This window comes from Gracilinanus agilis, chromosome 6 (assembly GCF_016433145.1).
Source record: "Gracilinanus agilis isolate LMUSP501 chromosome 6, AgileGrace, whole genome shotgun sequence".
Taxonomy (NCBI): domain Eukaryota; kingdom Metazoa; phylum Chordata; class Mammalia; order Didelphimorphia; family Didelphidae; genus Gracilinanus; species Gracilinanus agilis.
Genome location: NC_058135.1, coordinates 173,649,326 through 173,664,218, shown reverse-complemented (window position 1 = coordinate 173,664,218; position 14,893 = coordinate 173,649,326). Strand labels below are relative to the sequence as shown.

Genomic DNA, 14,893 nt, shown 5'->3' with positions numbered 1-14,893 from the left:
CACACAGATATATATATAGACACACACAGATTATATATATATATATATATGTATATATATATATATAGATAGATAGATAGATAGATAGATAGATATAGATATGCATTAAACTAGAAATATTTCTTTGGATAATTTGATGGATCTGTGATCTTGTTGATTTAGGTCTTCCCTCTAAAATGGCAGATTGTAACCAATTCATACCTTTTCTTTTTTGGTCACCTTTGTTCATGTCCTCCTCTGTTTACCCTGTTCATTGTCCTTTTGCAAATTCTATCCCAGGTGGTCCACTGGTTGACAAGGTTTAGGGACTTGGACAGCTGTCATTTTTAATTCATTTGGGTTTTCCTATATAATTTAGTAAAGCTGAGCTCTTTTGAATGATTATAGATCTTATTTTTGCAGGCAGTACAATCAGTGTTCTGAGAATCTCTTCCTTTTAGATTTCGCTGGATGTTTTCCAGGGCAGTGGAAAATAGCCTTTAGCAGACGTGTGGCTCCCTTTTTATTTCCTATTATATAGCAATAATCATTAGGCCATCAAACAAAATTAGCCTTGTTGCATCTTTCAAGGAATTTTGTGTAATTTTAACATAAGCATGGGAGCTACCTTTTAAATGAGACCCTTTAAAATAGTGTCTTGCCATGCAAAATTGAATGCTTTTTCAATCACAACACAATAAGCACAGTGGAATCTTCTATTTACCTTTTAGCATGAAAATTATACAATTATAAATAATGTAATCCACTCTTGAATATTGTTTGTGAAAGCCTATCTGTTTCTGTCACTTCTTCTAGAATATATGTGTAAATTTGTTCTCTTTTAAAAGGATTTTGTGGGCATATAAGTTAGTTTTGTTGATAACCTCTTAATCTCCTTTTTTTAAAAAGTAATAATATTTTTTCAAGAGATAGATTGCCCTTTTCAAAATATTTTTAGAATTCGCTCCTCTATGCTTTCAATTTAAGAAACTTGGTCTGATCAAATTTCTCTTCTCGGCTTTGTTTTTTTTTTTTTTAAAGTATTTCTATTGTCTCGTGTGGTATATTAAGATATGTGGTATCCATATATTGATGTGGTGACCTTCCTGTCATTGACAAGGAAAATAGTTTGTTACAAAAATCTTGGAAAGTCTTTTCAATTTCTTCTGTTGTTTTGATAGAAGCATTATGAGTTTGGCCCTTTAAAAGTTATTGAGACCTTCCTTAAGACTTGGTTACTCAGGAGACTACTAAGACTCACTGTTGCCACTTCTCGTCACCTGAGTACAAAACAAGAGGAACTCGGGAATGCTTGCCTGATAAGTCACGATGGGTAACTCAGGCAAGGGAGCTTTTCTGAGCTGAATCAACTCTAGATATCCCCAGTACTGATTTTGTTGAATAGCCTCTCAACAAGGATTTTATGGGGTGTTTGCTAAGCCCTTTTCAGGACTGCTCAACCTCCTTTGATGTCCACCTTTCACCCAACTCTCATCTGTCATTCCAAAAAGTTATAGCATAGGCAGTAGTCACACCCCATTAAAACCATCTTGGCAAACAGGACTAACCTAGGTTGAAGTTAGCCAGTGGGACACAAACCTGTCAGTGACTTAGAATGATGTCTTCCCCAAAAGATATGAAGCCTTTGCCTAGCAGAATGGGTAGATGAGAACATTTGGTTTTAGAGGCCTTGAAGACTGCTGAACCAGGTGCTGTGGAGGGCTTAGAGCTTGCTCAGACATCAGAGATGCAAATATCATCCATTGCATCCCAGGCCATTGCTACTCATCCTGAATTTTATCCTCCCACTGAATTTTGAGGACTGGAAGAGAGTGTGTGGCTAATGGCTTTGTGCAGCTCTTCCTCACTTAAATCTACTTCACATACAAATCAAGACATCACCCCCTCGATTTCACTGGTCTTCTTTGAAACAGAGGAGGAAGAGGAACAAGCTTGCTATGGCCAAATAAACTTTTTTTTTTTTTAAAGGGTTGAGTGTCTTTATTTTGTTCCGTATATCATCAGAGGACTGGCCTGAGTCAGACCCAGTCCAAAACAGTTGTCTTCAATTTCCTCCTTAAATACTTTTAGGATATCTAGCTTAATTGGGTCTCAACTGAAGTTATCTACCAACTCATTTGGCTTTGTACTGTTATGAGGTGATAGTGTGCATGTAATCTGAAGTTTTCCTGTGTAAGATTTTACAAATGCATTTATATTGTAAACCAGTATTACTTTTGGTAAGAAAATGAAGTGTTTACTGAGAAATTTCCTAGATTCTTTAAGACTTCTTTTTGTGGATATTGCTTTACACTGGTTAAAATTTCATAGGAGATCCTGCTAGTCCCTGTTAATAAAAATTTGTTATCAATTTCCTATTTTTTCCTTATAAAATAAAATTTTCTTTATGTTTGTTTTGTCTTTATACCACAGTAATTTTCCACTTTTCCTTGCTCCTTGAATATTCTTTTGTGATTAAAGGAATTAAGCAAAAACATCTTATATAGTAGCAGTGTTTGACAGTGGATATACTAGGTTACTCAGGTAGTCAGTCCTTCATGAGGAAGCTGTCTTCCATTAGATTTTCCATTATTTAGAGTTGTACTTCCTTTGAATGATCACTTTATTTACATTTTTATAGACTTCATTGCCCATCCTTCTGAATTACTGGTTTATTTAAAAAGATCATTATGAGTCTGTTTTTATTACATAGTATTATTTTCTCATGTTATTCTTTTACTTCGGTGTTGATTCTGATCTTTAACTTGGGAGTTTGATGGCTTGACTGTTTCATGGCCCCGATAGTTAGGATGTCCACATCAGTACCCAGTAATTTCATATGTAGATAATTTCCCTTTTTTGTGTGATGTTATTCAGTGCTTACCATGTCCAGCAAGTATCTCCAGAAGGTATTCAAAATATAGAGGCATAAAAATCCTGTGTGGTCTGTGGAACTTTAGCTTCCTTCATTTTTTGATCCAGTCTTATTTTTCATTTTCTATACACTTTTGCCTAGAAGTTACCAAGTAACTATATATTGATTTATGTAATTTGTAGTCCTACTGAGTTCTTTGCAAAGTTTACCTATCGCATCAACCTCTGTAACAGATGTTGATGTACAAAGATTTTTTTTTTGCGGTGACATTTTTTGCTGAGTACTGTAATCTGAGAAGATCAAATATCTTGAAATGATATTTCTGGCTATTTTTAGATGCAAAATAAAATCAATTCCACCAACTTCTTCATTTGCTTTTCTAAGGCAAGTAGGTGTGAACTTTTCCATTCATTTATTAAACCTTTACCTTCCATTTTAGAATCAATACTATGTATTGGTTCTAAGGGAGAAGAGTGGTAAGGGCTAGGCAATGGGGGTTAAGTGACCTGTCCAGTATCATACATCTAGGAAGTATCTGAGGCCAGATTTGAACCTAGGACCTCCGGTCTCTAGGCCAGGCTCTCAATCCACCAGACTACCCAGCTGCCCCCTGAACTTTTCCATTCAGCTTCAATTTCTTTTTCTCTTTCATTTATATTGTCAAAATTGATTTCATTTCTTGGAATAGCATGTCATCTTGTTGGTTACTGAACAAGGATCTCAAATTTAGGGTACCAACTTACTAATTACAGTATAACATTAAGACTTTTGCCACGTACTTAGAGGACTCACAGTAAAGGCCTGCCTTTATAGCTTCTACCTTTATGATTTTGATCAAATCACTTAAAGTCTTGGGGACTTAACTTTCATAATGTGAAAAGTGAAAGCAGTTTTGATGAAATGAACTGTAAACTCCCAACTCTTAAATTTGTTGTCTCATGACTACATTTTGTAGAAAGTAACACTCAAAGTTCAGTATTTGAAAATGTGTCAATGTTTTCATTATTACACATCTGTAACCATAGTTTTAAAACAAGTCTATTCATTGGCAGAAGCTACTAGTTGCTTTGAAACCATATATAAGTTTCTTAATTTTTATGCTTTTTAAAATTCTCGATGCTTTATTGCATATGACTTTTTATATGTGTGTGTCTGAATGCAAATCTGGCCTTAGACACTTCCCAGTTGTGTGACTCTGGCCAAGTCACTTGGCTCCCATTGCCTAGCCGTTACCACTTTTCTGTCTTAGAATCAACACTAATAGTACATAGTATTGATTCTAAGATAGAAGATTTTATATTTTTATATGTATATATATATGTGTGTGTGTGTGTGTGTGTATGTATGTATGTATGTATGAATACATATATATAGGCTAATATGAAAATGTTTTACATTGACTTCATATGTATTTGTATCAAATTGCTTGCCTTCTCAAAGGATAGGAGAGATAGATGTGGGAGGGAGGGGAAGAATTTAGAAATCAAAATTTTTTTAAATGAATGTTTAAAAAAATTTATGTAAATTCAGAAATGGTTAATGAAATGAATAAAAATATATTTTTTAAATCTTTTAATTTTTATTTTCTTCTGGGTTATACATGTATCATCATGCATAACCCATTTCTATGTTGTTTATTTTTGTAAATGGATAATCTTATAAAACCAAAACCCCAAAATTTATACTCAGATAAACAAGTGAAAAATTGTATGCTTTCATCTGCATTTCTACTCTCAAGGTTCTTAACCTCTGGAGATGGATAGCATTCTTTGTCATAAGTACCTCAATTGTCCTAGATCATTTTATTGCCAATAGTAGCAAAGTCTATCAGTCAATCATTCCATAATATTGCAGTTACTATATACAGTGTTTTCCTGGTTCTGCTTATTTCACTCTGCATCAGTCCATGAAGGTCTTTCTAGCTCTTTCTAAAATCATCCTGTTCATATTCCTTACAGCATAATAGTATTCCACAATTTCTTCAGCTATTTCCCAATTGATTGATATCCCTTTAGTTTCTAATTCTTTGCTACCACAAAAAGAGCTGCTATAAATATTTTTTGTACAAGTAGGTCCTTTCCCATTTTTTTTATCTCTTTGGGATACAAATCTAGTAGTTGTATTTCTGAATCAAAGGGTATGAATTATTTTAAAGCTATGCTCAAGAACAGTTGAATTCGTTCACAACTCTACCAGCAATGCCTTAGTTTCCCACATTCTCTCCAACAGTTATCGTTTTCCTTTATTATCATATTGGCCAATCTGATAAGTGTGACATGGTACCTCAGTTGTTTTAATTTCCTTTTCTTAAATCAAGAGTTATTTAGAACTTTTTTTTTTTTTTTAACCCTTACCTTTCGCCTAAGGTTCAATACTGTGTATTGGTTCTAAGGTAGAAGAGCAGTAAGGGCTAGGCAATGGGGATTAAGTGACATGCCCAGGGTCACACTGCTAGGAAGTGTTTGAGGCCAGATTTGAACCCAGGACCTCCCATCTCTAGGCCTGGCTCTCAATCTACTGAGCCATTTAGCTGCCCCCTATTTGGAATATTTTAATATGATTACTGATAGCTTTGATTTCTTCATCTCAAAACTGCATATTCCTATCCTTTGACCATTTGTTGATTGGAGAATGACTTGTATTCTTATAAATTTGATTTTGTGCTTTTATATTTGAGAAATGAGACCTTTATCAATTAAAAAAGATTTATATGGAAGAGCAGCATGGCGCTAGTGGATAGAAAATTGGTCTCCAGTTAGGAAAAATTAGCTCAAGTCCTTCCTTAGACATACCTGCTATGTGATTTTGGACAGTCACTTTACCTGGCCTAACACTTTCCAAAACTCTAAGAAGCTAAGTTTGAGAGAAATTACCAGTCTACTTTAGAAAAGGAGGCTTTTGGATAGGAGCTCCCAACAATAATGAAATCTTGCTTCTGGTTTAAAAAAATAAATGCACATATTTTGCTGCCTTGTGCCAATCCTCCAACAAGAATGTGGTAAGAGTATGAGAATACAATGAAATGTTTAATAATGAACTACAATGAAATATTCATTACATTTTTTAAAATTTTATTCTAGTGGTCAAGGAAACTTGCTCCAGCCTTTCATTTACTACAGATTTCTTACCCTACGATATTCCTCTCGAAGAAATCCATATTGTCGGTAAGCTTACATCTTACAAAAGATTTATACGTACCGTTAGGGAAGTAGGACACCATGATTATTAGTTTTATCAATTCTCTATAGTCTAATACCAAGTTAACATATTAAAATTTGGGGGTGATTGCAATTTACTCTTAAATTTAAGAAAATCTTTATTTTTATTGTGCAAATGTGACTTACATTATTAGCTACATAATATTTTTTTTTACAGTCAACGTGCCATAAATGTCCCTCTCTAGTGACTCATCTTGGCCCTAGATTCTTGAAGGCTTTGTCTAAGGAGCACAAGCTCTAACTGGTTCTTCCAAACTTGAAAAGCTTTGCTTACAAGTCTTTGAAGTGAATGATGTACCTGTTATTGGTTGGCCAACCCTACTAGGTTTAAAGAGGCTCATTATCAGGCAGTAGGTTAACGTGGGATGAATTTTTTTGGCCACAGGAACTGACACAAAGCTATGTTAGTGAAGGGAACTTCTACCCACACACAGTGGTGGTAAAATCAGATTCTTTGGAGGGCTAAAATGTTTATTTACTACATAAAAGAACCAAGGCTACAGTGCAAGGATGATGAGACAGTTCCCAACTTACAGTAAATTTGAATAAAGTATTCATGTGAAGTCAACTAACCAAATTGCAGAGAAGTAATTGCTCAGCACATTGTAAGGGATGTTCCAGGTCTCTGTGTAATGAATTTTCAGTAAATAGTATAAGAAGTGATTGCTAAAGGAAGTTAAGAGTGTGGACCAGCATGAACTTTAGAGCTCTGGGGAGCCTTCAGAAAGGAGGAGCAAATTGACTTGGCCCCAGGATATGCAGAATTTTGATGAGGGGGAAAAGATGATATTTGAATGAAGAGTAGAAGGGAAATCATGTGATAGTGTGGGGGGAGGAAAAGACAAGATTTGTTTAGGGGGGCAAGTGGGAGATGGAGCAGAGGGTTCAGGAAGGTGAGTAGCTAGAAAGAAGAGGTCAGACCTTGTGAGAGTCCCAAATGTTAAGCTAAGAATTCCAGGTTTTATCCTGTGGGTATTTGGGATCTACTTAAGAAATCTGGGGAAGGGATGTGATTTGGGAATAGCATGATCCTAGTATGGTGAATAAGTGCTAAACCCACCTCTACCAAATTGTATGAAGTTCTCCCTGTGGTGGGACACCGTTCCCCCTTATTGTGGAAATTCCCTACCGGCACATAATTATAGTGCTCTTGGTTTTATTTTTATTATAACAATATCTGTAAGAATATCCATCCCACAACAGGTTACAGGCTATCTTTGGTCTCCACATGTGCTTGTTCGGGCTCCCCAGGGGAGAGGTCTCTGGCGGGTGTAGCTACTCACTGATGGAAAGCAGGGGGTGTTGGTGGGCAGAGAAAGCACACTGACTGTCTTGGTCTCTCTTCTTCTGTCCCCTTGTCTAATTTGAGGATGGAGGGGGTGTTTTTTCTTCTCTGTTCTGATATGTACTTTGAGGCCTTTGAGCATCATGGTTTGACTGAAAAAAGAAGTATTTCACCTGACCTGTGGTTAGCTTAGCAGACTCTTGTGTGCTTATCACCTACAGCCTGCTTTAGATGAGCCTTGCAGGGCCCCTTATCTCCTATGCACATAAGGACTTTACATGATAGGCAGGTAAGAAGTATTACTGTATATTTCACACAGTGCTATAGGGATATTTTCTCTCTTTACAGAAGGCATATGCTTGTTGTTGCATCACACACATGATCCAAATTCACAACATGACTTCCTTTATCATACATACATTTGGCTTAAAAGGTGTCACAGTTTATAAAACACTGGGCCTGGAGTCAGGGAGACCTGAGTTCATATCTAGCCTCAGATACTTACTAGCTGTATAAGCCTGGAGAAAACCCTTGTCTTTCGTCTCAGGTTCCTCAACTTTAAAATGGGGCTTCCAGGAGCACCTAACTTACAGGGTTGTTTTGAATATCAAATGAGATATTTGCAAAGTGCTTAGCAAAGTACCAGCTATGTTGCTTTCCCTTATAATGAGTCTTCCCTCCACCCTCATACAGGTTGATGTAATTGTATTTCAAGATTTTTGCTTTGGTATTGTACAGGGCACATTGAAGGAGGCAGGGAAATAACTTAGGATCTGGTAATAACCAGAATGAAGGTGATCAGGATTTGAGCTAACAAACAAGTGACTAAAGTTGTAACCAAAGTTGTAGCAAACCTTAAATATGTAGAAAATGTCGTAACGCCATTTTCTCTTTGTTACTCAGCTACCAATGTTGATCTATCATTTTCTTAAATAGTATTTCTCTTAATTTATATGATTAGTTTTTGTATGTTCTAACCAGAAACCTGTGAATTTGTAAAAATTGTCACTAAATCTTTTTATACTTGCCAGTTATATGTCATTCATTATCCCAAAATCCACATCATTAAGCTGATATTTCCCATACAATATCAAGAAAATCTCCTATGTTGCAGCATGTTGAGCTTTTTCTGCTATGTTGGCTTCTTTCCCTGAAGAGTTTCTATCTCTATTGTTCTCTCAATATGTTGCCTCTAGAGCCTCAGCTAGCTGGTGATCCTTGCAAAGCTCCTAACCAGAACCTTCTGTAGCTACTGTTGAGCTACTGTTATTACTGGGTTTTGTGAGAGTAACCAGGCCACTCTTTCTTTGTACCCCACTTCATTATTGTAGGGCTGTTTAAAATATGTGCATTTTTTTTTTTTTAACCCTTGTACTTCAGTGTATTGTCTCATAGGTGGAAGATTGGTAAGGGTGGCAATGGGGGTCAAGTGACTTGCCCAGGGTCACACAGCTGGGAAGTGGCTGAGGCCGGGTTTGAACCTAGGACCTCTTGTCTCTAGGCCTGACTCTCACTCCACTGAGCTACCCAGCTGCCCCAATATGTGCATATTTTAAACCCATACCTTCCATCTTAGAATTAATACTGTGTATTGGTTCTAAGGCAGAAGAGCAGTAAAGGCTAGGCAATAAGGGTTCACACAGCTAGGAAGTGTCTGAGCTCAGATTTCAACCCAGGACCTCCTGTCTCTAGACCTGAGCCACCTAGCTGCCCTTACCTCATTGTTATAATTTTCAAAGGTTTCCCTTATCCAGCATCCTATGTAGTAGGCATGCCATCCTCATGTATTTCTCTTCACAGCCTTACCCTTTAGCTTTTTAGACAGATAAAATTTGTGGTTACATAATGAAATGAAAAAGACTTTTTCCATAGGAGTTACTGATGATGTTTGTGAGGGTTGGGCTAGAAGCAAGAGTGGTGATTTGGAGGATCCTGCTATCTCAGTCTTATCCTTTGACACTGTCTTTCACAATCTTCTTGATCTTTTCTAAGTTTCCATGAAATTACTAGGATCTCCTCTTATCTATCTGACTACTCCTTAGTCTTCTTTGTTGGATCTTTATTCAGGTCACACCTACTAATGTTGAATGTCCCCCAGGACTGTCCTGGCCCACTTCTTTTTCCCCTCTATACTATTTTACATGGTGATCTCCTCAGCATCCATGGATTCAACAATAATCTTTAAGCTAATGATTCCCAAATGCTTTTATCCAGCCCTACCCTCTATCCTGCCATTCAAATTCAAGTCTCCCCATGCTTTGTGGACATCTCAGACTTAAACTCAGCTTCCAAAGTGAATTTGCTCACAATCTAGGATTCCTTGTTTTCTCTTAACCCCTCCCCCCTCCCCCCATCCATGCTGTTGCCAAGTTCTCTTGATTTTTACCTTGCTAATGTCTCTCATGTATGGTCTAGTCTTTTCCTCTGACACTGTTTTCACCCTGGTAAAAAGCTCTCAGCACCTCACACCTGGATTGTTGCTAGTGGGTCTGCCTGCCTCCTATTTCTCTATTCATCCTCCATTCAGCCACTGAAGTGATTTTTCTAAAGCAAAGGTCTTTAGTGTCATCCCTTTCTTTCCCTCCTCCTCCCTAGTAAATTCAGTGACTCATCACCTCCCAGGATCAGTATTCAAAGCTCTTCAGAACCAGCATCCTTCCCCACCTTTCCAGTCTTATTTCTTACTACCTGACACATACTTATTTTTCCATGTAGTGATACTGGCTTCCTTTTTTCCTTGAACAAAACATTATTGTATTCAACTCTGAGTATTTTCACCAGTTGTCTCCCATGCCTGAGCCCTCTTCCCTTTTCTTCTCTGCCTCCTGTCTTCTCTGGCTTCCTTCAAATTCCAACTAACATTTTGTCTTCTATAAGAAGTCATTTACCATTCCTTTTTTTCCCCCCTTTAAACCCTTACCTCCTGTCTTAGAATAGTACTGTATAACGGTTTCAAGACAGAAGAGCAAGCAGTAAGAGCTAGGTGACTGGCGCTAAGTGATTTGCCCAGGATCACACAGCTAGAAAGTGTCTGAGGCCAAATTTGAACCTGGGGCCTCCCATCTCTAGGTCTGGCTCTCAATCCACTAAGCCACCTAGCTGCTCCACCACCCTCTCCACATTCCCTCTTAGTGTTGATGCCTTTTCTGTTTATTCTCTCTAGATCTTATTTGTACATGGTGGTTTGTTTGTCTCCTCTGAGACTCTTTTTTTGTATCAGTGCTTAGCACCGCACCTGGCTTATAGTTGATCAAGCATAATCCATGTGGCTCCCAGTACCACTCCAAGGCAAGCCTTTCTCCTGGCTCTAGCTTCTTGTAAGAAGTTCCTGTTCGGAGTTATATCACTTAGGTCAGAGTCAGCCACAGTGACTTCTCTTTGTTAACTCACCCTTGATGTCCTCTTGTTTTTTGCCAAATACACACATGCTCTTTCATTTCCCTAGCTTTCTCCTTAATGTCCTCTCCTCTATTCTACTTGGCTCTACAATCTCCCATTATTCTCTTCAGAACCCTTTAAGGCTCATCAAAGCCAAAAGATCCTTCATGAGAGGCTAGATAAGGAATGATAGATAGAAGTTTTCTCAGCCTACAGTCCCACTATAGTCCATATTCTTGTTGGAATTTATAGTAGGGCAGGAGAGAGCCCTTGCTATGTATAGCCCTTCCCCCAAAGGGAGGAAGCAAAGATGACTTTTCAACTAAAAGAGGATGGGTTCTGACCCATCTGACACATGAAGGTAGTTTCCAAAACAGACTTTAACTTTGAACAAGTGGTGAAATTTGAAAATAAGCAAATGAGATGGGATGCAGTTCATTGACTCTGCTACTGACTTGTTTCTGTAGTGATTAGAATGGGTTTGACTAAATTATAAGAGTAAAAAATTGTTGTGGTCACTGTTTATAGGAATTAACCCTTAAGTCACAAGACTGTAAGATAAAGATAATAAGAGAAGGAAATATAGAAAGGAGGTAAAGAATTGCCTAGCCTATCAACCTAAAGCCTAACAGCCCAGAGTCTGTCTCTGAATCTCAGCCTCAGAAACAAACTCCACCCCCTTTTCTGCTGGGTCTCACTTTATATGCCATTCCCTTTACCCACTTAGCTCTCCTACATTACCCTCCAGGAACCAATTGCAATTCCTCAATTAGCCTGGTTGGGGGTGGGGGGGTGGCAGTATCAGTGGTTGCTGATTGACCCAAATTCAAAACAAATGGAAGGAAAGTCTAAATTTCTGATTGATCAAATCAAAATATATATTCCTTTCTCACATTACAAAGCACTCTGTATACATTGTCTCATTTGAGATCACCCCAGAATGGGTGTTTATAGGTATTATTATACTTATTTTGCAGATGTAAAATTACCAGCTAGTAATGTATCAGGCATTCTAGGCCTTCCAAACTCCTATATTCTGTCAGTGATTTTGCTGCCAATTTAGTCTTCCTCCTAGAAATAAGTTGGACTAGATAGAAGATACCTTAATTTTTATGGAGAAAAAGCAATAAAGTGAATTTTTTTTTTAACCCTTGTACTTCGGTGTATTGTCACATAGGTGGAAGATTGGTAAGGGTGGGCAATGGGGGTCAAGTGACTTGCCCAGGGTCACACAGCTGGGAAGTGGCTGAGGCCGGGTTTGAACCTAGGACCTCCCGTCTCTAGGTCTGACTCTCACTCCACTGAGCTACCCAGCTGCCCCCTAAAGTGAATTTTAAAGTAATTTTTTGCCCTATATATTAAGAACTTCTGAAATGAGGTTCTCTAGCATCTCTGAAGACCAAAAATTCACAGAAATCATACTATTTGAATAGAAAACCTGATTGATTTTTTTTTTTGCCTTGCTTTTCTCCTTCATCCTCACCACATACCCCTTTTGAGGAATATTAGGTGCATTGAATTCAACCTTTCCCAGACAAGATATAAGAAGCTTTAATTTTGAGAATTTTAGTAGTGTGTTGTTTCATTACTATATCTGGGGTACATTGAAAATTTCCTTTTATTTTGGACTTGCTAAAGTAATATTAATATGGCTTTGTGTTTACATTTCTGAAAGAAAATAATCTTTGTCTTTCAGGACCTTATTTAATGAACTGAGGATTGTTGTTGAACATCTAGTAATGAAACCTGCATGTCCCATATTTGTGAGAAGACTGTGTCTCCAGAGCATCGCTTTTTTAAGCAGACTGGCACCAACAGTTGCATAGTTTAACATCCAGTTAAATTATATGTACAATGAACATTGTAAGCAGTTGGTACATCTGCAAGAGGTTGTAAATGCCAGGTATTACACTAATCTTGGTCCAGGTTGGGTAATTTCTCTCTGTAAAAATGTTTAATTCTGTAGTGTGTTAAATCAAGTCTTTTTGGTTTCTGAGAAAATGTTATTGTGGTCATGGTGTAAGTAGGTTTGCATCTTATAAACAAAAGTCTATTAAGCTAAAGACAAAATCATTTAAAACAATGAAAACATCACCAATTACTTTAATTTCTTACTTTTCCCCACACACAAAAACTTACTAAATTTCTTTCATGTCAGCTCATATTAGCTATATTTTGCATGTAGTGCAAGCCCTTGATTTAGTCCCACACATAATATTTGTGGATGTGTTGAGGCAGTATTCTTTTTTCCATTTGATAATTTCAGTCAAAATTATTGTAACAGAAGTAGTAGAATTGCATTGATTTTAAAACTTCATCTAAACAAGCAAACCAATACTATGCCGTTTTGTGGAATAGATTTATGTAGTCCTCAATTTAGAAGGGGACTTTGTCAGTACTTTGGCTAGTCCTTCTTTGTCTTGTTCAATAACTTGTATAATTTTGGCTTTAAAAAGGTCAACCAATACCTTTGTTGTCTGGTTATAAAATCATTTCAGTCACATAACCATTTTGGGTAGTGGTCAAAAGGTGTGTATTGTAAGGTGCAATCATCCTTTCACTTGATCCTTTGACTAGAACTTGTCAAAGAATTTAAATAGGTTAGAACTCTAAAACAGAAGAACTTTTTCCTCTTTCTTAATACATGTGGTGACAATTCAGGTATTATCTTTATAGAATCTCATAATCTAGATTCTGAACTGCCAATTTTCTTGGTTTCTTAGGCTTGAATTTACATAAAGTTTGCAGCTATTGAGACACCACATGAAATAAATGCCTTTAGCTGAAGATTAATTGTAAACCCAAGTGACTGTACTTGGTGACTTATTCTGATAATAATGAAACTTATGCCATATAGATTTTATGTTCATCCAGCAAACCTGATAAAGAATTATATGAGAAGGTTTACATATAAGGTAAATGATAAAAAAAAAATGCAGTATGTATCCTTTCTCTGTAATACTTAGGTGAGTTTTGGAGAGTTGGGTACAGTGTACAACTGTGACTTTATTTGTATGAATTGTTAAATCCTGTTCATTGAGCCTCACAGAATTTCTTTATAAAACTCATTCTGATTTTTATTACTGTTGCATGATTGGAAAATATTTAAGTATTGCAAAACTTCAGTGGTCCAAAGTAAGGTATATTAGTTATTTGTAACTAGTTTTTTTAATGTGTGCATGTAATTTAGACTATCAAAATACATTCATTAGTCACTTGTCAGTAACCATCAGTTGTCCATATCTTTTTGCTCAAACTGTAGGCACAAAGGCAATGTTTTTAAAATGGACTAGAATAATTCTATTTGATTGCTCTTATTTTATTTGATTGAGCTCACTTTAATCAACTATTTATGGAAGAATTATTATCCACTAAGTTGGAGAAGCAACTGCATAACACACAGTTGATCTTTTTTGTGGCTATCCTTATTACTATATCTGTAAGCTGATGGTTTTATAACTAAAATTTCTATAGCAATAAAGTGAATGTAAAACTAAATTAACCAGTATGTTCCTTTCTAAGAATTTTTTTGAAAAATATTCTTTATTAGATCAAGAATTTTTGACAAGAATAGAAATAGATTATTTTAAATCCATGAATAATTTTAATTGTATTGTTGTCTGTTTTTTTATTTCTGTCATAGAGCATGTTTTACTTTTCATGTACTATAAATGAAATGTTATTTAAAATAGTTACCCTGAATTCTTTATTTTGAAGATGATTATTGTTCAGAAATAATGGAAAAAGAAATAATTTCTTTTATCGATAAGACCAATTATAACATTAAAACTAGAACTGGTGGGTGTTTTAGTTAACAAACTGGTTGTCAGTTCCAGTGGTTACTACAATCAGTTGTATCTCTTAAATACTTTCTTTGGCTAAGTGGACATCCAGTTTATTTTTAAACCTTATTTTCATTTATAAGTAACTACTAAAATTGTAGAAAGTAAGTATGACACTAACAAATTGCTCAAAATGTTAATTTCCAAAAAAAATTTTAATTTTTTCCCCAACTACATGTAAAAATAAGTTTCCAACTTTTTTCCAGAGACTATTGAGTTTCAAATTCTCTCCGTCTTCCCTGCCCCCTAACCCTCCCCAGCCCTCTTGAGATGGTAAATAATCTCATATATATGTAAAACATTTTCCCATATTGAT

At 36.3% G+C, this 14,893-nt stretch overlaps 1 protein-coding gene across 1 annotated transcript in view; it reads left to right on the top strand.

Annotated features, from left to right (window-relative positions):
- The window catches only part of TMEM33 (transmembrane protein 33), a 25,110-nt gene extending 10,877 nt beyond the window's left edge, over positions 1–14,233 (top strand). The window contains exons 7-8 of the mRNA XM_044680539.1: positions 5,935–6,018; positions 12,432–14,233. Of these exons, the coding sequence (XP_044536474.1) occupies positions 5,935–6,018; positions 12,432–12,561 (214 nt within the window). The 3' untranslated portion in view covers positions 12,562–14,233. The remainder of the gene's footprint in view (positions 1–5,934; positions 6,019–12,431) is intronic.
- Positions 14,234–14,893: the final 660 nt, after the last annotated feature.